Here is a 26,766-nt window from a genome sequence, read left to right on the forward strand (position 1 = left end):
GCTGCTAAAAGCCCACCACTGCACACGCGGTTGCCCTCAGTAACGCTGCGGATGGTATTCTCAGCCTAATCTGGCAGAAGAGCAGGTGTGAGACAGTCACTTAGATAGCTGAGGAACCAGTCAGTTAGTGAGATAGGTGATGAAACAGCCAGTAAGTCAGTCCATTACACGGCTGAAGATACCAGCAGATACGCAGCCAGTCAGGGACCAGACAATAAACAGCCAGTCAATTAGAGAAACAGCCAGTCAGAGAGAAGAGGTCCATCCTTGGTAAACACCAGTCTTGTTTCCTAGTGATGGACGGCCTGTTAGAGAGGGGCTCTGCATGGAGACCTGAGTCACATGAAGCCCAGCAGGGCTGCATGGCTATCAGCACTATCAGTAAGATACCACTGTTCTCACTGAGGGGGATATTACCCCTTTTCAAATGAAAACAGCAAGATAATTCCCACTTGGATTATCTTGAGATATAAAGCTTCAAAGCACTTAGTTTTGATTTGTTATCTTGTAACACCGTTTTGTATTTTTATTTGACTTTATGACTCACAGTCTTAATAAAAAACAGGAACAGACCTTCATGTATCATTTTTCATTGCTGCAGTCACAGCAGTATCCTCAGACCCTAATCCTGCATTTGGTGTGTGGTGTGTTCTTTCCCCAGACTTCCCTGCTCCTGCGTGGTGTGAAGGATGGGCCTCTGATCTCACACCCACTGTGGGAACTGTCAGCGCTGCGCTGTAATTGGCTGGCTGATTTTCGGTGTTCGTGGTCATGGCCAAAAGCCCAGAGGTGAAACTGGCCGTGTTCGGCAGAGCAGGGGTGGGAAAATCCGGTAGGTTTGTCTTATTCTCTCCTCTCTACTTTTTTCCTCTTCTCTTGACTTCACTCTTCTATTCTCTCTTCCTTTCTCTCCTTTTCTCTCTTTCTCTATTTCTCTGTTTTTTTTTCTCTCTCTCTTTGTCTTTTCTGTCCCCCGTTTTTTCTCACTCTGTGCCAGTCCAAAGATCTGTAACTGTTTTATCTCGTCTGTATCGCTCTCATTTTCATCTTGCCAGTATCTCTGTCAGGTTTGATATCTTCAATCCCCTTCAGAACAAACTTTGAGCAGTCTGCCAAAAACCTCATACGCAAATGGTTGTTAATTCTTTCAGTCCTACTTGTCATTTACCAAGTAACAATCAATCAATCTTGCATTCAATCATTCTGTTACTCATGAGGTCGATGACCCAGCCAGAGAGATAAGTTACCAACACTATCTACAGTGTCCAACAGGATAACACGGCATACATTTCACGCCGACTGCTAATTAAAACCGATTTCTGTCTGTGGTAATCTACTGTGCAGGAAAACATTCCTTTCACTTGTCTAAGAAGCCCACCTATGTAATACCAGTGCAGCTGGAGGTCATTGGAAAGGCCTGTCATGAAAACTCCAATAAGGAGACATGTGGTTCAGATAGATAGATTCATGATAACCCTGTTCCCCCAAGGCCTCTGGGGCTCCCAGGCAGCTGCAAGTGCCCCCTTGGAGCCCAGTGATCAGGAAACCAGTGGAACAATAGAACATAATAAAATGTAATACAATAACAACAGGATTGGATGTAACAGAATGCAAGAGCAAATATTAGAATAGAATAGAAGAGAGTATGATGCAATATATTTGAGTATGATAGAATACAATGGAAAAGTATACAGTTTGATAGAAAAAATCTATTGCAATGAAATGTTCGTTTGTACTGAACATTGACTTCAAAGGATATAGACTGTAGATTACAGTTTTGCACAAAACAAGCACACAAACTGTTTTTCCCAGCGCCTCAGTGCCTGTCTGTCTTCACAGTGTGTGGTAAAGTGGAGATAAAAAGAGTCTGAGACCTATTGTCCCAGCACAGTGTGTCCTGCTGTAAACGTCAAGGCCCAAGTGAGGGGAGGTGGATGATGATACATGCAGGAGACCTGCTTTGTATCGCACATCCTGCTATCTGCTGCAAAGCGTTTTCTTTTAGAATCCAATCACAGCCTTGAAAGCGGAGGTCGCCGAGTTCCCGCTCCTGGAAGACAAGGTCATTAGTTTCCCCGGCTGTTCAGGTGCATTTCTGTGATCGTAAAGCCTGTCAGTGTCTGAGGGCGACTGTGGTTGAAAGGAAGAGGAAAATCGGTCAGCATCGACCGAGAAGACGAACTAGAAGGAGAGATCATGAGAGGAGAGAGACATTGAGAGAGGAGAGACCATGAAAGAGGAGAGACCTTGAGAGGAGAGACTATGAGAGAGGACAGACTTTGAGAGGAGAGACCTTGAGAGAGGAGAGACCTTGAGAGGGGAGAGACCATGAAAGTGGAGAGACCTTGAGAGGAGAGACCATGAGAGAGGACAGACCTTGAGAGGAGAGACCTTGAGACAGGACAGACCTTGAGACGAGAGACCTTGAGAGGAGAGTCCATGAAAGAGGAGAGACCTTGAGAGGGGAGAGACCATGAGAGAGGAGAGACCATGAGAGAGGAGAGACCATGAGAGAGGATGGTGGAGAGAAGATGTTGGAGATGATGGCAGAGCTGATAAGAGACGATGATTTATCTGATTCACTGGAATCACCACAGGACACAACTATGTTCTCATACCAGGTGTTCACCAGACCTATTCGTATATTAAAAATACAAAACATAGTTATGTAACATGAGTCATCTCTACAATACATGGCTGGAACCATCCAGTAGATCCCAACCAAAGTCAGCTGGAGTGTGTTGGAGAGAAGTATTCCACCATGGCTTCATAGTACTTCACAGCCAGAGCATGGTCGATGAGAGGGAGAGGGGAGAGCTGTGGTGGGGCCGGGGGTGATTAGGAGAGGGGGAGGGAGAGTGCATAAAGGCTTTCCAGGGCCAGATGTGGGTGTAATTGCTTCCTAGTCCGACTGTGACCACGGCTACCTCTGTGACCCCTCCCACTCAGGCCTTGATTGGCTGACAGCCACTTGAGTTAGCTTTGAAGCCGGGGTTAGAGGTTGGGTCAGCAGGAGAGACAGACACACATCCATACAATATATCTACCTAACTGAGATACCTGCACATATCCCCAAATATAATATTATACAAAATAATAATACTCAATTTTGGCGTTTTACGGATGGATTATTAATGGATGGATAGATGTTGACATACAGTACTGGAAGGTGCCAGTGAGTTGTTCTGCCAGGCTCTGTCTCATATATGACATTGTCCCGTAACACCATGTGGCTCAGAGCTGTTTTAATTCCCCAGACTGTCAGTTTCACCTTCCCTCAACAAAGTGATTCTGTCTTGGCTTGGGACTGTGGACTGGTGGTGAGTGTGTGTGTGTGTGTGTATGTGTGTATGTGTGTGCTAGAGGTACAGGGGGGTTATTAATGGGATCTATTTCTGTAGACGAACAGGAGCGTGATGGAGAAGTGATGGTGAGCACGCTCATCAGACAGGGCTGTGGAGAGTCAGCAGAGACACGGAGAGATTGGAGAGAGAGACGTGAGGTACTGGGGTGATCTGGATCCCACTAGTCACCAAGAAGAGAGGGAGAGAGGCAGACAGACAGGGCTAGGGTAGGGCAGACAGGCTCACTGACAGGCAGACAGACAGACACGCTGATGGATGGGGACAAAAAGGGAGAGAGAGCAAAATGCTGAATGAGAGAAATAAATACAGAAATATACAGAGAGGGAGGGAGACTGAGAGAAAGAATAAAGAGTCCTAATCATGTGTATTAAGTGTATTGACTGGCAGGTTATCTGACTGCTGTTTCCAAGGCTGTGGTTTATTGACACACAGGAGGTAGTTGGTGTCTGGAATGGGTATAAATGGGTAAAAGTTCAGTACGTCTGTCAGTCAGACAGGCACCCACACACTCATCATCACAAAAACACCCACAATATTGGATGTTCTTTTGGCCTGAGTTTAGCTTTTTTATCTGGGAATCCAGAAGTGGAAATGGAGTTTATTGAGTGTGAAAAGCAGCCCCATAAAAGGACCCGTCTGCCCGACTGCTAGCTCCTCAAACATCCTCACGCTCTCACTCTCACTCTCCCTCTCACTCTCACTCTCACTCTCGCTCTGTCTCTTTCCTTCTCTCTCTCTCTCTCTCTCTCTCTCTCTCTCTCTCTCTCTCTCTCTCTCTCTCTCTCTCTCTCTCTCTCTCTCTCTCTCTCTCTCTCTCTGCCTCTCTCTCTACATGTGTTTCTATCTTTCTCTCTAATTATCCTTACCTCCCTGCCTCTCCGTCTCTGTCTGTCTGTCTCTCTCTCTCTTTCTCCATTATTCCTGAGGCATAGAAAGGTAACAATAATACAAGTCTGCATGCTGTTCCAGAAAGACCGCTGTTTATGGTTTCCAGCGGCAGGAGCTGACCATGAATCAGCTTAATGCAAGTAGCTCACTCAGGAAGGGTCTAAACACACTCTCACACTGCATGAACAGGGCACACACACGTGAACGTGCACGTACACACACACACACACAGGCACATGCACACACATTACACATTAGCTACAGATCAATTTAAATGGTGTTCTCATTTTGACCGAGTGCTTTGGACCCCTCGGTATTCCCGCTTATATGATTGAATGACCACTCTCTCACTGATGTGAAATAGGCTTGAAGACCAGGAACAACCATATCCATGGATGCACCCAACGTAAACAAGACGTCTCTCCTCTCTCTCTCCTCTCTCTCGCTCTCTCTCTCTCTCTCCTCGCTCTCTCTTGCTTTCTCTCTCTCTTTTGCTCTATTTCTCTCTCCTTCATCACGGTGGGCTGCATTATGCAAGCCCACGATCGCCTTGTTCAAGGAGGGCTTGTTCAGGAAATTAAGCATCTCCAGGAGGAAGGGAATCTGTGATTCGAATGGACGTTGTTCCCGTCCATCTGGGTTTTAATCTTCCCTGACTCCTGCCCTGAAGTGCTGTGCTCTCTAATTCAGGTCCAAAGGTCCAATTTTCAAAAATGTGGCCACTATATATGTTGTAAAGGGGGAGGGATATGGGCAGTTCTTTTCTTTTTTATGGGAGCCAAAAGAAAAAAAACCTTGTTGGCTTCCCTGCCCCAGTCCACACGCATGTAGATGTGCTGATGGTTGTCTGATTGTTAACAGGCCCCTGTAGTCATGTGTTGTTGTGTTGTCTGAAAGCAGCATTCTGCAGAAGGCTCTCGTGTCCCGGCTGCTGGGGGACTCACAGCCGGCGGCTCGACTCCACCTGCATCTCTGCACTCTGCAGGTAGTGATGAAGGCATGAGGGTGTGCCAGCTCACGAGCAGGCCGTGGACCTGTGGGTTTAGCCCTGCTTGGCAAGTCTGAGCCGCACCCGAAGATATGCTTTCAAACACGAATCATTTCCTGTGAAAAGACATTCGAAAGTTAGTTGGCACACACAGTCATACTTTCATCCTTATCACCTTAGAATATTACATTTCTATGTGTAGCAAATCAAAGACCACATAAATGATACACATTTCGTTAAAGGACAAAGTGCAAATTCCTAGTAACCACCATCCTCGCATTGGGGGGGAAAGTCAGTATATTTTTCCGTGGAACGCAGACGTTCTATAATGCAGACATTCTAGAAAACTTCTCAGCCTACTGCATTAACTATTTTGTTTTTTTTCCAGTTTATGTTAGTTCTGGAGAGCTGCTATAGCCACACATTGTATATGCCTTAGGTAATCACTGTGCTGAGCAACTCTGTGCCATGTTACACGTTGCATGGTGTATGTAATGGGTTTGGTGAGTTACGACTTGCTTATGTTGCTCGTGTGTGAAATGGTTGTTTGGCGTACATAGGGGCACTGGCACTATATGTTTTGAAAGACCAATACTGAGCAAACATATCTAATAGCCATTTATTACCATAAGTATTTATTTGATTTTGTAGTCTGTATTCCACTTCAAAGGTTTCCTTAGAGCCCAAAATGGCTTTTTGTCTTTGATGTCCTTGATTGCAAAACTTCCAGGATCATTTTGGACTTGTTTTAACTCTAAAACACACACAAACAAGCCCCCCCCCCCCCCCCACACACACACACCCAAACAAGACTGTAAGGTATTGACTGACAAATGGACAGCACACAGACAGTAATTCTTGTTTTGACCTGGGATGGATCCAAGGAGCATCCTAGAGAGCTGTTTCACTCTGCTCTAAAAGCAGAGAGACACTTTCATGCACTTACTGAGAATGAAGCACAGAGCTTGCTTGTTGTGATAATGAGTTGGAATCAAAAAACGAAAAGAAACAAAAGTAGCCATTCTCTTGAATGTCCGACAATAACACTGTTGATTTACATCTCTGTCGAAGCCTACTGTGGGCCAACCTATAACCCTCCCCTCATCCTAGTGATTTAGTGGCCCACAGGGAGTGTTGTTGTCTGGTAGCATGTGGCCTCTATGCCATAAATATCACTCAACCAGGGGCTGGCCTGACGCCAACCCAAACAAGAAGTAGAATATTCAAGCATGTCAGAGAGAGAGAGAGAGAGACGGAGGGAGGGAGAGAGAGAGAGAGAGAGAGAGAGAGAGAGAGAGAGAGAGAGAGAGAGAGAGAGAGAAAAGAGCAGGAAGGACCTTCTCAGTCTGTCCGCAGCAGAGGCTGCTCAGGAGGGGAAGGGTTCTCAGAGGCGCTCTGTGGAGGCACCAGGAAGCACAGACACTCAGTCCTGCTCCCTTGTCTGTCAGCGGGCTGAGGGCTCACCCCCGCCTGGCCGCCTGCGGGGGAGTCACTCATCGACTCGACGATTGGCTGCCCGCGAAGAGAAGATAGAGGGCGATGACTGGGGAAGAGAAAGGGGGACAGGAGAGAGGGAAGCAGAGAGGAGGAGGAGAGAGGAAATGAGAGGTGAAAGAAGAGTTGAGAGGCGTGTGGGAGAGTAGGGGTGACAGGAAATGAAGATGGGGGCCACATACAGGGAGGGGCCTGAGACTGTGTTGTGTTGCCTGTGTACGGACTGCGTGCATGGAGGGTGACGAACAGGCTTCTGCATGTCTGATGCTGTTGGAAGTCTATGCTCGTGTGTGCACGTGAGTGTGTGGGTGCACGTGTGTGTTTGTGTGTGTATGTGTGCGGCTGGGTGAGGATTCAATTTCACAGACAGTTTGTAAATTGTTTTGCTTTCAAACCTTGGATAGCATACATTACATGCTTTACTTACTGTACACTATCAGAGATTGTGACAGGCTGATAATCGCTCCTATGCATCAGGTCAATACGTCATTGGCTAACCATGTAAACCGCACAGAGGGAATGAAAAGCACTGCGTAGATGTAATTACATTCTTCTACAGGAATGAGGCATGTGATATGTTCTTCCCACACACTGGCACTCAGGGTCCACCAACGAGCTCTTAACTTTGATTGAAATGGATTACATTAGCATCAGCCCTCTCCTATCCTCTCTCCTCTCCTCCTTTCTTCTCCTCACTCCATCTCTTTCTCCCCTTTCATCTCCTCTCCTCTCTCCACCTCTCCCTTTCCTCTCCTCTTTGCTCGTTTCCCCTCTCCCTCTCCATCTCTTCTTCCTCCTCCCCTCTCCTCTCCTCTCTCCATCTCTTCCTCTCCTCTCCCCTCTCCATCTCTTCCTCCACTCTCCTCCGCTCTCTCCATCTCTTCCTCCCCTCTCTCAATCTCGTCCTCCCCTCTCCTCCCCTCTCTCCATCTCTTCCTCCCCTCTCTTCATCTCTTCCCCCCTCCCCTCTCCTCCCCTCTCTCCATCTCTTCCTCCCCTCTCCTCCCCTCTCTCCATCTCTTCCTCCCCTCTCTCCATCTCATCCTCTCCTCCCCTCTCCTCTCTCCATCTCTTCCTCCCCTCTCCTCCCCTCTCTTCATCTCTTCCCCCCTCCCCTCTCCTCCCCTCTCTCCATCTCTCCCTCCCCTCTCCTCCCCTCTCTTTCTCCCCTCTCCTTCCATCTCTCCCTCCCCTCTCCTCCCCTCTCTTCATCACTTCCTCTCCTCCCCTCTCCTCTCCTCCCCTCTCTCCATCTCTTCCTCCCCTCTCCTCCCCTCTCTCCATCTCTTCCTCTCCTCCCCTCTCTCCATCTCTTCCTCTCCTCCCCTCTCTCCATCTCTTCCTCTCCTCCCCCCTCTCCATCTCTTCCTCTCCTCCCCTCTCTCCATCTCTTCCTCTCCTCTCTCCATCTCTTCCTCCCCCTCACACTGCCCTCCCCGCAGCCTCCTATTGTCCCTGGGATGGAACAGGATGTGCTCAGAACTCACCTTATCTATTCCCTCTCTAAAGGCCTTCAATCAGCCTCAGCACCCACACACGCTCTCCCCCTATTCAACTGCTGCAATCTTACTTCACACAATGGAACGCCCGCGAAAGGGTGCGTTTGTGTCACAGGAAGGTGGGCTTCTCTTTACTTCACTCACGTTCTGTCTCTCTCTTTCTCTCTCTTCCTTTCACTCTCTGTTTCCCTCTGCCTCTCTCCTTCACGGATTATATTGTGTCTGCTATCTATTGACTTATTTTTAGACCCTTGCCAACGCAAGCGCTGATAATGTCCACCTCCATCTCGCCCTATGGCCACTTTGCAAGCACTCAGTGCCGGAGTTTGCCGCCTTAAAGGAGTGTGAGTCATCGCTCTGATTTTTCCCTCTTGTAACAAAATATCTGCCCTCCCCCCTCCCTCCTCCCTCCCTCCTCCCTCCCCCACTGTGTGTCAGGAGATTGAGAGTGCTCTTACAATTTCATGATGGATCTATTAAGTCGTTTCTTTCTTGTCCTTTAAGAGAGGTGGGTTATTAGGAAATACGCTGCTTTATGTTTCCTTTTTTTGGAACCACTTGGAAAATTAAGACAACACACACACACACACACAGACTCACACACAGCTTATCTGGTCGGTCGTCCACCCACTCTTCACATCCAATCAAGTTCTGATTCATCTGTGCCTTTAAAAGATGTTCCCCCCTCCCTAGATGTCAAAATGATTGTCAATTGCTCTCAAGTCATGAAGCTCATGTCATTTTCATTATATGTTCATAAAAACATTCATCAGCTTGTATGAAGTGTATTGGTGTAACATCTGGATATGATTTGGCCAGAGCAATAAACCTACAAAAGCCACTTGTTCGTTGTACCTCTCGGACATGGCTGCTTTGATCTCTCAGTGATCCTAATGGTTTTCGCAATCAAAGCTATACAGCAGTCTGTGTTCGAAATAGGGTCCTCCACACTCAATCACAGACATCAGTCTTAAAACCACCGACAAAGACTACATTCTCCAACTCCCAGATTAGAAGGACAACACAAGAGGTATCAGATGGGCAAGACAAAACCAGAGTATCACCTTCAACTGACTAAATCTAGTGTACTTGATCCCAAACCCCACTGCATCTCACTTATCATCTGGGTTACACATGAGGAAGGCTGAATAGGAGTTAAGCTCATATTGTTTAGTGACCAAATGAGTTGGAGATCCAGTGTGTTATCAGAAACTCGATGCCCTCTCTAAGTCCAGCCCCAGCCAGCTCAGCCTTTCAGCGGCACAGAGAAGTGTGAAATCATAGCCGCCCTGGTGCCCTAGTTAACGCAGCCTTGGGGCTTTGAGGAGAAAGACTCCATCTCTCTGTCTCTCACTCCCTCTTGCTCGGTCTCTCTTTCTGGAGGTTTCTCTTCTGTTTAGCATCTCTCTCACTCTTCCTCCCTCTTTCTTTCGTGTTCTTCCGGTTATCACCTTCTTGGCTCGGACTCGCTCCCTCTCTTCATCTCTCTCCCGCCCCTCTCGCTCTTATGGAACACCTTTAAAGTGGAGGGACTCGGGTTTCACGGCCCCTTTCAGTCTCTCTCAAAGTGAAACGGGAGACCGGGCCCGGGGAGACCTGTTTCCAGCTATCTCTGTGGCCTGCACACCTGTGTGGGTGTGTTCAAACCCGAGATATCATCAGCTGCAGGTGATCAGGGGGCACTAAGCACGTTGGATGGGGAAGACAAGGTCAAATAATGGGATGGAGTACAGTATGTACTTTGTTTGCATGTGTTGCTCATGCTCTCTAGGTCTGTGCTGCCCTGTGTTTTGCACATTGGGCCTATTTCTAATGGACTGCATGTGCATGTTGTGTTGAAACAAGAGAGAGAGAGAGAGAGAGAGAGAAAGAGAGAGAAAGAGCCAGGGGACTTTCAGTACTAAGAGAAGGGTTCTCCTGGCGGTACATGTATTCATTAAAGAGTAATAGAGATGGCGTGCGAGCACAGGATACTCCTCAAATACAATCAGACCACAGTGAATCATGATCCCTATCACCATACCAAACTTAAAGACATGCTTAATACATCAGGCCAATGCTTTAACCTCTGTGTCAACAGTCACCTAAGTAAACAGTTGGATGTTTGGATCAACAATCAATCAGAGTCTGTAATACTGTTACGTAACATGCCAAATGGTTGTTGATACAAATAGTTAGGCTCCTTTTCTTGGTTTCTAGATAGATTGTTCCAGATTTATCAAAGGGAATGTACTTAATACTTCAAATCATAACCCCTGTATTAAGAATAAACAAAGTATTGATAAGTAGACTATCATTCACTATTGACCTTCAATGCAAGAAAGCTGGATTAACAAATACGTGCTCTGTCATGTTCCTGTGAGGCAGTGAGTGTGGCACGCTTTGGAGTGGCATTGATTTATTGACTCAACAGGCCACTGGCCAGCCAGGACGGTTGATGGCTTAATTGCAGACAGAATTATCACGGCACCACGGCTGGAGGCTGGAGGGAAATCAATCAAGAATCCAAATAAAGCTCTCAAACTTCTGGAGTGTGTATAACACACTCTATAAACAGAAGCAGGGCTGAGTGGATGGTGTGTGTGTGTTGAGGCCGGAGGCCGGAGGCAGACAGACCTCTCTGGTGTTTAGATGAAGGTATTCATTTCCTCCGCCCGGGCTCTCCAAGGCGTATATTTTATGATTAATGACGGTGTTAAATTAAAGAAAGGGATTTGCTTATCCGAAGTGTTGTGACGCTGTTCTGTGCGTTAGATTTACAGGACTCATTTATTTGCTTTTTTGGATGACGAGGGTACTTCAGGAGAGTTGGTAAAGTAGGTGGCGAGAACGAGGTAGAGTGTGTATGTGTGTGCATCATATTCTTCACACAAACATCAAAAGTACAGCTGTAAACACATTTGCTGCAGCAGCTATCACATTATATCTCTTGGTAAGTAGCGGTAAGGATGACGTTCAACATTGAGTCATTCTGACAGCTAGCGTTTCATTTCCTTTGTCTTAGCCATGTTCTAAATCATATTTATAGGAACGAGGCTTATTGGCAACCTCAATCATATGCGTTTTTCGCTAATGAGCGGAAAGGGGGAGGATGTAAAGGGTGTAGTCATGCAGACGCAAGGCAGATCTGTGTCGACCGACAACAGATAATTGTCAGTAATGAATCCCATAATAATCTCATGAGAGAGGAAGGGTAATACGTTGATGATATTAGGCCTATATAACTAGATGGAAATGCTGTCTACGTTTTCTGGCAGCAGTGTCTGTAGTGGAAGTCACCCCTGACTGCAGAGCAGTCCCTGAGCACGTCAACATCCATGTATCTCACTGACGTTGATGACCTTTCAATCTGCATCCGAGACCAAATAGAAGGCCTGTTACTGCGGCAACGCAGAGAGCTCTGAGAGTCTGGTGATGGTCAAAGGCATGCTGGGAAAGCTGGGTCTGGGTGCTGAGTGTTGACATTGGGAGTCTTGACCCAGACCACAGGAAGTGGTCTGGATATTTTGTTGTTGCTTGCTTTGTCAAAAGCAAATTTTGTGGCATTTGACGCTGTTCTGTGGAGCTGGAATGAGCCGTGCTGTGGTTTTGTCACAAGCCACTGTATGAACCTCCAACCTCGGTGTGATGCTTAATTGTAATGCCACTCATGATTTTTGAAACTCTTATTCAAGAAGAAAGCAGCAGACAGGCCTGAAAGCACACATTGCAATGCAAAGCCCAAATCAATTCTTTATTCGGTTCACTTGAAATGCCAGGTGCATACAGTATCTGCTCAAAGTGCAATAAAAGAAGCCAGCAAAACTCAAAGCATTGTTGCATGCATAGCAACTAATATCATATATAGGCGGCGCTATAAAATCGCACACATAAGCGCACACACATCTGTTCGTTCTAGGCTTGATTTCATCTGTTCTTATTCATGAGCAGAGTCTATCGCAAATCGATCATCACATCCATCTCAACCAAATCTATACAACATCTCAGAGTATCTCTGGACCATAATCCACCCCAGAAACTGATTGGACACACGTGAAGGGGACAGTCACGAGGCAGCCACACACACACGCACACAAACACAAACACACACGTACACATACACAATGTTGATATCAGAAAAGGTGCTGCTTGAAGTTTGTGTGTAGATCCCATGGGTTTTCCCTCCCAGGTTTGAGACGTCAGACAGACTGACGTGAGTCTCCCCCAGCGGAGTTGAGGGATGCAGAGACGGTGGAGCCAGTTCTCCAGCCCGTCTACAAGGAGCCCCCTAGCTCTGTGTGTTTACACTATGCCATGGAAACCCACTCCAGACGAGTCAATGATTCACCACAACATGATTGGATCTCCCAGCGCTAAAGTAAACCATAAGCAGACGGACGTCTCTAAAGGACACTCTTCCAGTCGAGGTCGCGAGACACCAAATAACGTCATGAAACGTGAGAATGGAATTCAGTCATGGAGGTTTTGTGAGGATATTGTTGTGTAATGCACCTGGGAGAGGCAGTGTTTAGATGGCAGCTAGCTGCCAACTCCTCTGGTCTTTGAGGTCCTTTGGTCTGATTGAGGCCAGAAATTAAGGAATGGGATCTTAACAACAGTCCGAAGGATCAGGCTAAGACACACAAGCACACGTACAAACATACACCAAAACACCCTCACACACGTGAGTACACACATACATCATTACATACATACCCACACATGAGCACAGATATGGGACAAAGTCAGTATCTCCCAGGCTGTGTAGTGGTGTGCTTGGGAGTCTGGTGAAACCAGAGTAGCCTGCAGGGTGTATGTGTGCTGGCTGCAGTTGAGCCACTAGGAGGGTGGTGAATGAGTAACATGGCACTAGTCCAGAACAAGGAGCTGGACGCCACTAATTGCCAGCTCTTTGTTTGTAGCCAGAATGCCATTCTCCCTCTAATGTACTACATGTTGCGTGTCGGACAAAAAGAGGGCTTTGGTGAATACCTCCCATGGACTCTGTTGACGCAAGAGATCAAATGCAAAGCCCCCCCACCACCCAACCTCTCTTTCTGTCACTTGTTGGTAGGTCTTGGAAAATAAACCTGTTCCCGGGCTTTAGAACATGAGGAAACTTTGACATTTGATCCTTTTGGCAGATACTTTTATCCAAAGCATATAATACTACAGTGCAACAACAATGTCTCCTTGACTACAATGCAACAATAACATCTCGATAACAGTATCTAGCTGAAAAATTTATAGATTAATATAAAAAAAATAAACAAAGATACAAAAAAAATACTACTACCACAGTGCAATAATCACATCTCATTTCCTCATCTACAGGACCCCAACATCAGTGTCTGTGGCTATCTCAGCCTGTCTGTCGGTTATTTATTGTCCTTATTGCACCAGGCTCAAGATCTTTCCCAGCTCAGTTATTGAGCACAATGCCATTCTGGTTCTATTGACTCTGGTCTGTAGAGGCTATTGATCCTGGCAGTAAGACACCCACTGCAGAGCGTCCAGCTGCTAGCAAACTTTTAGACCAAGTGAGGATCAAGTTCGGTCTTCTCCAATGCTAGGAAGAGCTTTAGCTGTGCAGGAGTGGGCGGTGTGGCAGTAACGGGCTTTAGCCTGGACCAAGTCTCAGTGAGCTGATGGATTTACAGATCTGAAGTCCTGCTCATGAACCTGTCTGTGTAGAAACTTGCTGTACCAGTTGTATGTTTGGTCTTGGTTAGCAGTGAGGGTTTCAGACCCCAGTTTAAGGAGTCAAAGAGTGAGAGGGGAAGGAATAGGGCTCAGTGGTAGAGCTTGACTGCAGATCAAGAGGCCACAGATTATAATCCCTCTTTAACACTGCTGTGGATGAAAGCGTCAATGATAACATTACTATATCAAGAATGTCTGGGCTTACAGAGGTGCCTCAGTACGAGAATGCATCTAAAATGTAATTAGTACTCTTGGCATTGTATTAAATTAATAAATGTGTTGAAGCTTTTACACTGTACAAATGCTTACTCAAAACAATTAAGCTTCAAAATAATGTGTTCGTCAGTCTTTACATACAACAACCATGACGGTTTTAACCAACTTGTAACTAAATTTGATTGTTTTGTGACTGAATTTGGAACAGTTCATAATTTCTTTTCTATATTCTGAAATCAAATTGTATGAAACAACACGAAGTAACTAAACATCTGTTGTATGCTCTGGCAGCGGTAAATTGTATTTATACTGTGACGCTCCTTGTTGTGTTTATATGATATAAAGTCCTGAAATTCAATGTTCAGAGACACTGGAGTCATGAAAATCAACAATGGAAGACAAACAGTCTAGATCTCACCATACCTGCCTGCATTGTCTACCAGACTTCGCTTTGAGATTAATTGAATGTTGCACGACATGCAGTCCTTGTTTGAGAACATATTTAAGTGCCTTAGCAGGGGAATGTGCTTATTTGCTTAGCAGAACCATAGTGTGTAAAACAAGGAGTTGAAACACGTAATTCAATGAAGAGCCATTCAATTAGGGGGCATGGGGAAGTATTTGAGGAACACGAAAAGCATGAGATTGTTGACAGGCTTCCACTAATGAAAGGTGGCTTTGTAAGAATTGTCTCATGATGCTTTGTGATATGCTTTGTGTTATACTGCATTGCACCAACTGATATTATATAATTGTTAATTGTCTTTAATGTGCCGACAGCAATTTGAATATGTGACAGTTTCATGAATAACTTAATAGTGTATTACGTAACATGATTATGATCATGATCATGCTCAGGCCATTCACAGTTCCACATTCTTGTGGAAAGACAAACTGCTGGAACCAAAACTGAAGCTCCTACGTCTCCGTAAACAAAACACTTCCAATTCAAAGAAAAGACTTGACGGGGGTTAAAAACTAAATAAAATGTGTCAGAGGCTGTCCATTTGGCATTATAGCTCCTCCTTGTAGTGGCTAATTATATTGGGGAAAAAGCGACGGCAGGATGATGAATGTTCCCCTCCAGTTCAAAGGCAAAGCAATTTTCCCCATTGTCACGCTGTAGAAAGCTGCAGTGTTGCCGCTTGATGCTATGAAACCAATACCCTCCCAGTTTCAAGTAGACCACTCAGACCTATTCAGAGTTACTGAGGCGTGTGACGGCCCCTGTGGTGAACACCACCACTGTTGAAGAACAATGACAGTGGAGCGGACCAAGAGTGCAAACTCACACACACACACACACTACTTTACACACATACACCACCCTGCATGTCCTCATGGAAACACTGCAGCACGATTCCACTGTTGACTGTCCGAGTTTGAGTTATGAGCTTTCCAGAGTGGCTGAGGAGGATATTTAGCTGTGTCTCTCTTGACACTAGCTACTCAGGGAGGGAGGGTCGAGGGGAGGGGGGTGGTGGGGGGGGGGGGGGGGTTGAGGGGGGCGGTTGATGGACGGTCGTAGGGGAGGTCCAACTTTGAAGAATGGGGCCTTTGTAGCCTTGCTGTCACTGTTACCAGAGGAGGCCTTGGCGGTGGTCCGCTGGCAGCCTTACAGAGCATCCTCCAGTCCCATTAGCCATGTATCTTACTGGGTGGGAGGGGGGGAATAATAACACTGATAAACAGCCCTGCTTACAGCCAGTGACATGTAACCTGCCCCTACCTGTCGTATCTCTCAGGTAGAACAGATAGATGGGGGGGCACTGACAGAGCAGGGGAGGGAGGGGGAGGATGGGGGGGAGGGGGAGGGGGTGGGGGTGGGGGGGGGGGGGGGGGGGGAGGGGAAGGAGGAGAAGGGAAGGGAATGGAGGGCAGGGGGGGCACAGGAGGATGGAGGGGAGCCAGGCTCCCACCTCCAGAGCAGAGCTCCAGGGAGAAGCGTTACTGTACCAGCAGACAGCCTGGCACAGTTGGGCCCCTGGTCTCTGGGAATATGAATTGGATTACATGGTGGTGGGTGCCTGGTCCAGAATTTCCAGGAGTAGATCATGTTATATTTAGCATCTGAGAAAACTCAGAGGGAGAGCGCCGGCCCCAAACGATAAGGCAGCAGCAGAATGAAGGGAACGATGAATGTTTGGTTCCGTTGGAGCGGAACGTCTTAGCTCATCAGTTAACGAGACGGTAACATACCAAGTGATGCTGGGAAAGGCTCCCGAATGACTCAACGTTTTAGCATCCCTGCCCCGTGCCGATTAGTAGATGAAAGGAGGGCTAATGATATCAATGAGCGCTCCTCAAGCTGTATATCTATCTATACAGTATAAGATGGGTTCGCAAGGCTGGAACCATGTCAATATTCATTCTCTCGAATCCACTTATTGGTCAGGTCATGTTTGTCCGACAAATTATATGTGGCTACCAAGCTCTTCAGTTCTCTTTTTATCTCGCCTCTCCATCTCTCACTTCCTCGCTCTCTCTTTCCCTCTCACCTCTTCATCTCTCTCTTTCTCAGATGATATGTGGTTACCAAGCTCTTCACTATCGCTCTCCCTCTCTCCCTCTCTCCCTCTCTCCCTCTCTTCCTCTCTCCCTCTCTCCCTCTCTCCCTCTCTTCCTCTCTCCCTCTCTCCCTCTCTCCCTCTCTTCCTCTCTTCCTCTCTCCTGAACCTAACCTAATGGACTGGCAGGGGAAACATCAGTTCCCATAGCCAGCTGGCGTGAAGATACTATTAAAATATCCTCAGCCACTAAACTTTTATGATGATTATTTATATTTCATCGCTAATAACACTCTACTGAATGTGTTTATGCTGGCTAAGTGGTGGGAGAGGGATTCATCACATGATGCCATTCATGCGTCCTCTCCTGCTAGCTTTCACGGGCAGACGGCACTCAGGGAGGCTGGTTCTAAACCGAATGGGCTTTTAATCCGGCTCTGAGGACAAAACGGGGTTGAACGGTCCACCCAGTGTCATGTTTTGTGGAGGCTGTGAGTCATCTGTTGTGGCTATAATGTTTTTTTTACAGAAGCGGCTCATGGAAAGGCTTGTCGTAGAAAGGTGAACGCTTGAGAGGCCAGGGGGAAATTATGCTTTGATGAGACCAGATGCCGGTTCTAACTAGCCTCTCTCTTTTTCTCTGACACTCTGTTACCTCCCCCCCCCCCTCTCAGTATTATTATTAACTCTTATAACATAAACCTCGTCAAGCTAGTTAGTATTCTGATGACATTCTGCTATAGCAGAGTAGTTTGCATTTCACAGTATCCTTCACAATTTACCAACATCCACAGTGGGTTCCTGTCTGCTCTGAAGTGGATGTCATTATATCTGCAGATCAGAGCTCGTTTTTGGCAATATTGTACACCGGGCCGGAGAAAGTGTTCGTTGCAATCATTGTAAACATCTCGACACAGCCATTGAAAGCTTTTGTGTTTACTTTAACGTCATGTTGTGCTTTGGTGATTTGACTGTCTCTGTTTGATGTCTGATTTCCTGTGGCGATATGTGAGTTCTGACTATTTCTTTTCTGTTTGTCCTCAGCTCTGGTGGTGAGGTTTCTGACCCGACGCTTTATCTGGGAGTATGACCCAACTCTAGGTAAGACATTTAGGCCTCCACACTGTGTAGTCACATGACTCGCCGCTAGTTAATATACAAGACCTCCACACTGCCTCTAGACATATAGACATCTTAGCATGATGGCAGCTCGATGCTCCTGTTTCAAATAAATAGCTATCCACCCGACATGGTAGGGGGAAGGCAGCTTTACAGCTTTACCTGACTTAAGATCAATTAATGTCCTGTCAAAAGACTGCCTCATAGTTTCGGCTGTCTGTCTGTGTCATGCTAAATGAACCACAAGGCTGATCTGTAATTTCAGAAATGAATGTTATGCATTGATAGAGGAAGCCATTGGCCTTCACTTTGGGGAGAAACATATTTTCCACTGTTGACGTTTCTTCTACAGGGAAATGTCTTACCTCCATCCTACAGTACCTCCATGAATCACCCCTCCTTCTCCCTCGCTCCTCCCCTCCCCCCCTCCCTCCCTCCCTCCCTCCCTCCCTCCCTCCCTCCCTCCCTCCCTCCCTCCCTCCCTCCCTCCCTCCCTCCCTCCCTCCCTCCCTCCCTCCCTCCCTCGCCACCCTCCCTCCCCTCTCCCTCCCTCCCTCCCTCCCTCGTCACCCTCCCTCGCCACCCTCCCTCCCCTCTCCCTCCCTCCCCCCTCCCTCCCTCGTCACCCACCCTCCCTCCCTCGCCACCCTCCCACGCCACCCTTTCCCGTCAGACAGAGACTGGAATGTTATGACTTACCCAAGGAATTTTCACTTTAAGATGGCTTCAAAAGATTTAGAATTTACGTGGACAGACAGTAGCCACGGTGTAATCAGATTTACCTCTGGGGCTTCATCCTGACTGGGGCCAGCCAGGGTTCCGACGGGAAGTTTATGTCCAAGACAAGGTTGTTGTGGCATATTGTCTTCTAAGAAAAAAAAGGCACCTTGGTACCTCTCCAATCCCGTGTCCTTACAAAAAATCATTGTGTTATATGCCAGGCCACTGTTGTAAATAACAGTATGGTATTAATGGACTTGCCTAATAGAAAAAAAAATATTTGTGGGTGTTTAACGTTCAATGGGGCGCACCAGCAGTGAAACACTACTTTCAGTAAGCTGCTTTGTTTGGCTTTTAGTGTGGCAAAAGAGGTGGCGATAGCACTGGACATAACACACTTTCTGTTGACACCTGAGCCTTGGGTTTGTGGTTTTAAAGACTTTTCTCTCAGAGTCAGAGTCTGAGAGAGGTCTGGGTTAGCATGAATGTCCCATGGCCAGTCTAGTATGCAAAGTAGAGCCTGCATGTGGGGCTCTCATTGGAGCAGGTTCAAGCACTTGTTTTTGAAGCAGGAGCTAGCAGGACTGAAGGCTCTACCACAACAGGATTTTTCTCCCAACTCCCAACTTTGTACCAGACTTGTGTGAAAGATGAAGCATTTAGCTGTAAGCCACGCAGAGCCAACAACTTTGAGGGAAGATTGAGTTACGACACAGGGAAGATTAATTTCCAAGAACTTCAGAGAAGAGTCTGGAACCGATTTCATCATGTTTATGAGAATAGTACATCTTCGCTGGCCTCTGCTGGTTCAAGAAGTTAATCAAGTTTTAATAGCATAATATGAACAATGTCATTTAATCAGGAGCAGCAGATGATACTGTATACATATATGTATACATAAATCCTTCCTACCCCTCTCCTCCTCCGCCCCTCCTCTCCTCCTTTCTCTTCCCTCCCTCCCTCCCTCCCTCCCTCCCTCCCTCCCTCCCTCCCTCCCTCCCTCCCTCCCTCCCTCCCTCCCTCCCTCCCTCCCTCCCTCCCTCCCTCCCTCCCTCCGTAGATTCCAGGCGTCTGTTTACCTTTGTCAGTTAATTTATTTGTTTTTCATTATTTCAAATCGGTCCACCCCGGAAAATTAACCTGTGACGCCCCCCGACCACTTTCTGTGATTACTGTTACGTAACTCCATTTGGTGAATATGATTATGGTCGTCCTGTACACCTCTTTCTCATTTATTGCGCTGATGAAATTCTCCCCCTGACTTGATAGGGGATGTGATTATGAAGCAAGCATTCAAAATGTGGATACAATTCACCATAGTGACTACCCTTTAGACTTAAGATAGGTAAAAAACAAGCACACTGACCTTTCACAGGAGTTTTTTTGTTCTCAGATAAGGACAAGTCCAGACTGGTCTCATTGAATCTGACCCTGGATAACACATCACATACTGGCTCTAAACAAACCCTCCCTAAGTTTCATCTTGTAAAAGAAGAGAACTATAATTGTACACGATCATTTGTTCTTTTCACAATCATACTGACAGGTTCTAGACCAGAACTCCACAGTCATGCCTGTTGCCATGACACTGGTCTTTAAATGTTTTGCATTTACAGGTTGAGCCAGCTCCTAGTTGTACAGTGGAGGAAAATACCTATACACAGTACTGTATTAGTGTGCTCATGAAATCGCTTAGTCGAAAGAGGTCATAGCCGCTGTTCCTGTTCCCATCTTTGTCTCCTGTTCTCTCTCATCTACTCAAGAGAACGCCATTCCTTGTCATTCAATAGAAAGCATGTGAGCCTGATAAGAATGTGGACGAACTCAAATATGTTTACATTGTAAAACTGCACCACCAGACAACGCGCTGATCTAATCTCATGAAGTGAACAGAATTGCATTTGATTACATTTTCAAAATCACAGATAGAGCACCCAAAAAAGAGGCAGGATTTTGTGGCATTTCGTCACAGCAAAGGGTACGAGATGTCGCATGGAACAGCGTGGATGCCAGCTGGTTAATGCATGAAGCATTTAAATAAGCAAGACAACCCAGATATGTTTCCCTGAGAGACCTCAGTGACGAGTACAAACATCAGCATCAAGGGGCGGCTAATGACCAATCGTTTTCCTCGTCTGCAGCAGTGGTCTGGACTGAGACTTCCTCCTTCTGTCTTCTGCAACAACAGGAACCGAGCTGAGAGGCTGCGAGTGTTGAAGGAATGACTTATTTGCTGCCAGGAAAATGACTGGGGTTTTGGCCTCTCGTCAGATCTTCAGATTGGAAGGTTGGACCAGTCGTTAAATCACCCTCAGGCCTCCTGTCAGTACTCTACCACACAGGGGAAGCTCAACACGGAAGGCTGGGGAGGAGACAGGAGGATAGTGGAGGAGGGAGAGCGAGGCAGGATGGGAGTGAGGAGAGCGGAGGGAGGAGAGTGGAGGGTGAAGGGTGGAGGGGAGAGGATGGGCGATGTTTGTGGAGGGAGAAGGGAGGAGAGTGGAGGATAAGGGCGAAGGATGGTGAAGGATAGAGGGTGGATGGTGGTGAAGGGAGGGAGGGAGGGAGGGAGGGAGGGAGGGAGGGAGGGAGGGAGGGAGGGAGGGAGGGAGGGAGGGAGGGAGGGAGGGAGGGAGGGAGGGAGGGAGGGAGGGAGGGAGGGAGGGAGGGAGGGAGGGAGGGAGAAGGGAGGAGGGTGTTGGTGGAGGGAGCAGGGTGTTGTGTGAGTGATAGCTGCTGAAACAAGCTGTCCCAGAGGCAGACTGTAGCCCTGCTTCTAAGAGGACGGTCTGGTGTCTAGAGGGGGATGTAAATCACCAACCTGGCGCTCGCCCGCAGCTTCCTGAGGTCTCATGTGCTCAGTCGAGGACTCTGATTTACATCTCAGGCCGCGCCGGGGCGGAGCCAGGGATGATACGCACATATCGTTACCATACTGACGGTGTTAACTTGCCATTCCTCCACAGCCACAAAACTAAGCAGTAGAACACCCCCAGCATGTCTCTGAGAGGAAAACAAACCCACCACATCCATAGGTTTGGCAGGCTTTTAAAAGCTTGGCTCTACAGTGGAGCCAGCTCAGTGCAGTGAAATATTCCTTTGCTGGGGGATCCTTTTTTACGAGGATTCTTGTGTGGTGTTTACACAGACGGGCATTGTACAAGGGGAAATTTGGGTAAATAACCCTTTAAAAGGTGAAAGAAAGAAAAGGTCACCACAAGACTTCACACCTGCGTGCCTTGAACAGGTGTAAAACACTCTCTCGTCCCATTGGTCAAAACGCCTGGAGGTAAAGTGGAGGTCAGCGGGACCAAGCGAAGTGTCATCGGTCACTATAGCAACCATCTGCATCTGGTGACCAGGTTTTGTTTTTGCTTTCAGAGTCAACATATCGCCATCAAGCCAACATTGACGATGAGGTGGTGGCCATGGAGATCCTGGACACGGCAGGGCAGGTAGGCACAGACACATCCAGAGGGTGTACAGCATTATACTTATCTTATACCGTCACAATCATCAACAGTGAATCAAAGTGAACATCATCAACATTGCTGTATTGCCAACTATACTGTGGAGTTCTGGTCTAGAACCTGTCAGTATGATTGTGAACCTCACGCCATAAGAACAGTTTCTTTCCATCTGCTACTGGCCTCTTCAACAAGGCCAAGGACTCCCATTGACATTCATTCACTTATTTAACTATTATAAGTACATCTAATGGCAATTCAGTATGCATAAGCCACTTTATCTCAATATCCGATTGCACTATGTTGACCATTCACGCTGCTCATTATTCTTATTTTTTATATATATATTTTATTTTATATTTAAATTGTTGTATTCTTAGATTGTTTAGTTCTTAGAAATAGTTAAACTTTTGTACTTTTACTTAATTTAAGATCTGTATATGTTTAGTGTTTTGCACCTCCCTGCCACAGTAAATTCCGTGTTTGTATAACATACATGGCGAATAAACCGAATTCTGATTCTGATTCTGGTATTAGCAGTGTAACCATGGCCTTTCTCCCAGCTGTTTCTCTCTTTGCTAATCACACAGTCTCTAAACACTTTCCGTCGGACTGGCTTGTGAGCAGCTCCCGGCTCAGAGATGAATATGCCTTCACTGCTGTGTGTAGGTGGACACTGATTTCCCCTGTGACACAGGCAGTCTGTGGTCTATTTTAGGTGGTCGGTAAGGTGAGGGCTGGAGTGCAAACATGAGGGCCAGTGCAGGAACAGGTCTGTCTTTCTTTCTCTCTCTGGCTCTCTGTGTGCCTCTCTCTCTCTCTCTCTCTCTCTCTCTCTCTCTCCCCCCTCTCTCTCTCTCTCCTCAGAGCTATTAAGAGGTGGGAGTAGACATAAAGACAGATGGGGATTGAGGATGACGATTAAAGACATCTTGGATCTTGGACTCGGAGGCGTCTTTGTACCTCGTAAATCCCAAAGTTCAGAAGTCAGCCAGGTACAGAGGCGACCGCAGTCTCTGCACCACTGCAGGAATGTGGGCTCACTCCAGTTTTTATATGGTCTTTTCAAGCCAATAACGTGAGATCAGAATCTCAGTGCTCCCTACAGTGAGGTTGAGACTCAGGGGATTTGCCACACGGCCAGTACGCCGTGCTACAGCAGGACAGATAGTTCTAGATTGATACAATATGCAGCAGCTGCTTCAGTTTGCACACGGTGCTGAATGTAGCGCTCCAAATTTGTGGCTTAGCAGGGTTAGGGTTAGGGTATTTTTGTGAAGCGCGGGAGGTACAATCACAGTCTTGAGATCACACACTCCCTGAGGACTGTCAATAACTCAAAGTGAAGTTTTCTTAAAAAAGAAAAACACACAAAAAACAAACGCACACACTAGAATTCTCCAGGACATTTTCTCCGAAAACAAAGGCTGAAACTCTCGCTCTAAGCCTCCGTGGTGTTCTCAGGGGGGTTCAGTGCTTGCCTACGCGTCTCCACGGAGTTCCACCGCGCCGCATGCTAAATGTCTCCGTCGCTAATCCCGTCTCGCCCCTCAGGAGGACACCCAGCAGAAGGAAGGCCACATGCGCTGGGGCGACGGCTTCGTCATCGTCTATGACATCACGGACCGCGGCAGTTTCGAGGACGTGGCGCCCCTGCGGAGCCTCCTGGAGGACGTGAAGAGGCCCAAGAACGTCCCTCTGGTCCTGGTGGGCAACAAGGCCGACCTGGACCACGCCAGGCAGGTGGGCACGGAGGAGGGCGAGCGCCTGGCCGCCGAGATGGCGTGCGCCTTCTACGAGTGCTCGGCGTGCGCCGACGAGGGCGGGGCGGTGGCAGAGGCGTTCCACGAGCTGTGCCGCGAGGTGCGGCGCAGGAAGGCCGTCCAGGGGAAGGCCAGGAGACGCAGCTCCACCACGCACGTCAAGCAGGCCATCAACAAGATGCTGACCAAGATCAGCAGCTAGAGGGCGCCCCTGCGCACATCTCACCGCCACGGACGGTAGAAGAACTGAGGAGGTGTGAATATGACTCTTTCTTTTTTTGTCGGTGTATAAAATCAAAGGGGGCCGATGTTTTTTTTGTTCCCACCGCGCCGGTGACCCGTGGCTTTAAGGGACGTTGTTTTGTTGGTTGATGCATGACCATGTTGCTATGCTGAGGTCACAGGTCACAGGCAGTGGAACATCCGCATTAGATGGGGAACAGGTCTCTGGGGGATGGGATCGGTTGAGGCAGTCTGGACCATGGGACCTCTTCTATGCAGGACCAGTGGTTCTGAGCCCTCTAAACAATGCTGGAAAATTCTACAAAATGGCTGTCAACACGATGTGAATACTCCAGTTTTGTAACCTATAGCTTCACCATCTTGAACGACATAAAAGAAAATGCTAAGTAAAGCTAAACAAAAACAGATATACCGGGCTGCATAAAATGTACAGCATGCCAAGAACTCCACCTTTGTTTATCATAAATGATGGACAAATGATTAGTAGTTTCCTCTGCCTAGTTTGTTTGTAGGGGAATGTTTTGACATGCTGTGTGGGCCCTGTGCATGTGTGTTTCTCAGAGCAGTGTTGAATGACTCGGTGAAACACCAACAGCGTTATCTTCCCCTCCGATCACTGAGCCCTCCACTGAGGCTCTCTGGCCTTTGGTTCTTGTTGACCTTCTAGAGTTTCATTAAGCCCTTATACACACACACACATGCACACACAGACATCCAACCAGACACACACATTAACACACCCCACCACGCAAACACACACACACATACCACCGCATGCACACACCACCAAACACATGCACACACACACACCACACTCTATCACACACACACTCCACAAACATACGCTCATGATGATGAAATCCATCATGCTATGTTAACATCAAACAAGTATCCCCCAACCTCCAACCCCCATACCAAACCATGCCACCCTTATGCCGGTTCAGAAGATGGCTGCAGATGCTATCTCCTGCTTTTCAAAGAAGAACAAGATCATGGTGGAAAGGGGCCTATGTAAAATTATATAAATATATATATAAACATAATATATATATTTATATATGCATACAGTATATATGTGTATGTATATATGTCCGGTAATCAAAGCTCGTTCTCTTAGACTAGAGGGATTGTGATTTATTCAGTCACATTCCAGGGACCTCCTTCATTGGGTGTCATTTTACCTTTAAATGTAAACTATGTATGATATTGCCTTAATCAGTGTCGACTTTGAAGACGTTTTAACGATATACAACTGTAATAGTGTTTTAACCAGACACTCTGTTTCTTTGTTGTTTTGAAATGTACCTGATATGTTTCTGCCTTTCCCTGTGTGGGAATCTCCCCACCTTTAGTGTGCAACTGTACTTAAAACAACATTAAACACCCTCTGTCTATAAGTCTGGAAAAATGTTTGTTTCTTTATTAATCCTCGTGTTTTGTTGGTTTGTAATTACACAAATGTCATTGCTTGGTGTTTGGGGAGTATATTAAATACCTAAGGTGCTCATATGAGGGGTCCTACTTAGAGACAGAAATGTCACATTTGCATACAGCTTGTCAATCACCATGAGTGATACTGTCCTACATAACTGAATGAATTAACAAGCTCATGAGAGAGATCAATGTCTAAAAAAGCAAAGGAATCCAATCTAAACAGACAGAGGCAGAAGGCAGCCTAGTTGTGTTCTCCACAGACACAAGGAGGGCTGTCATTTTAAGAGGATCCTCCTAAAATGTAAACGTAAATGTAAATGAAATAACTGACATGTAGCCATTGCCTTCCCAGGGCTGCACCTCCCTGTAGAGACCACCCCCCCACCCCCATTTGCTGGGTCCCAGGGACAGAAAGCTGTCCGTCACATGACAGGATGGATATAGAATACAACCAACAGAAACAACTCTGGAGCTTTATAGTCTTGAAAGAAATGTACTGTATGTACAAGTGTATTCCTGGACACTGTGAGAAAACCAGCCAGTCCCTTTACACTACAGCGGATTGGGCCTCTAAACTAGCTTACTTGACCCCCTTCATACATGAAGTCTGTAGGCAGACCATAATAGGCCTGTCCGATCTCTCCTCACACCCTGAACAATGCTGTTTACTCAGTGAGGTCTTGTTTGAATGCTCGCGTGTACGTGCTGAAGGACATGTGACATGTTTTGTAAATCTGCCCTCAGGGGTGGTAGCTGGACATCGGAGGACATGACGGTGCCTTAAGAAGGCTGGTTGTGGAGACACTGCAAAACTGGTGACATACAGGCCATGTTCCTGGTCTGGTGTTTAGTGCAGGGGCGGGTTGGGCAGGCAGACCCCCTGTTGTTATGGAGCCTATCACCCTCCAGTGGCATCACATCCTGCTGTTATCATCCTCACCCCTGCTGGGTCTGCGAGGCAGGGGATCAACGTATCTGTTTGTATTCAAACTAAATGGATATATTTTTCTCCCACTCTCCCTTTCCCCTCCCTCCCTCCTCCCCTCCTTCCCTCCTTCCTTCCCTCCCTCCTTCCCTCCCTCCCTTCCTCACACACATGGTACAGAAAGACAGCTAACAGATTGCCGTGTACCACATCAAAAGTATTCCTTCTTGTAGCAGCTACCTGTCCTTGAAGTCATTCTAACCACTCTGCATACTCTGATGACACACATCCACATGCAGGGAAAACTACTGTCAAGGGTTGCAGAGCTATTTAAGTATTGTAGTGGCAAAGTGCTACGACAGTATCTATCTGGTATGGACAGCATTATTACTTTTGTAATAATGTACATTTCATTCAATTAGGAGACTTGTTTTTTAGGTACAGCAAAAAGTCAAG

At 47.0% G+C, this 26,766-nt stretch overlaps 1 protein-coding gene across 1 annotated transcript in view; it reads left to right on the forward strand.

Moving 5' to 3' along the window:
* rerg (RAS-like, estrogen-regulated, growth inhibitor) overlaps window positions 1-25,348 on the forward strand; it is a 28,153-nt gene extending 2,805 nt beyond the window's left edge. Inside the window, exons 2-5 of the mRNA XM_067254489.1 lie at window positions 662-832; window positions 17,684-17,740; window positions 21,860-21,933; window positions 23,500-25,348. Of these exons, the coding sequence (XP_067110590.1) occupies window positions 772-832; window positions 17,684-17,740; window positions 21,860-21,933; window positions 23,500-23,910 (603 nt within the window). The 5' untranslated portion in view covers window positions 662-771 and the 3' untranslated portion in view covers window positions 23,911-25,348. The remainder of the gene's footprint in view (window positions 1-661; window positions 833-17,683; window positions 17,741-21,859; window positions 21,934-23,499) is intronic.
* The last annotated feature ends 1,418 nt before the right edge of the window (window positions 25,349-26,766 follow it).

Source organism: Osmerus mordax, chromosome 17, assembly GCF_038355195.1.
Source record: "Osmerus mordax isolate fOsmMor3 chromosome 17, fOsmMor3.pri, whole genome shotgun sequence".
NCBI classification, from domain to species: Eukaryota; Metazoa; Chordata; class Actinopteri; order Osmeriformes; family Osmeridae; genus Osmerus; species Osmerus mordax.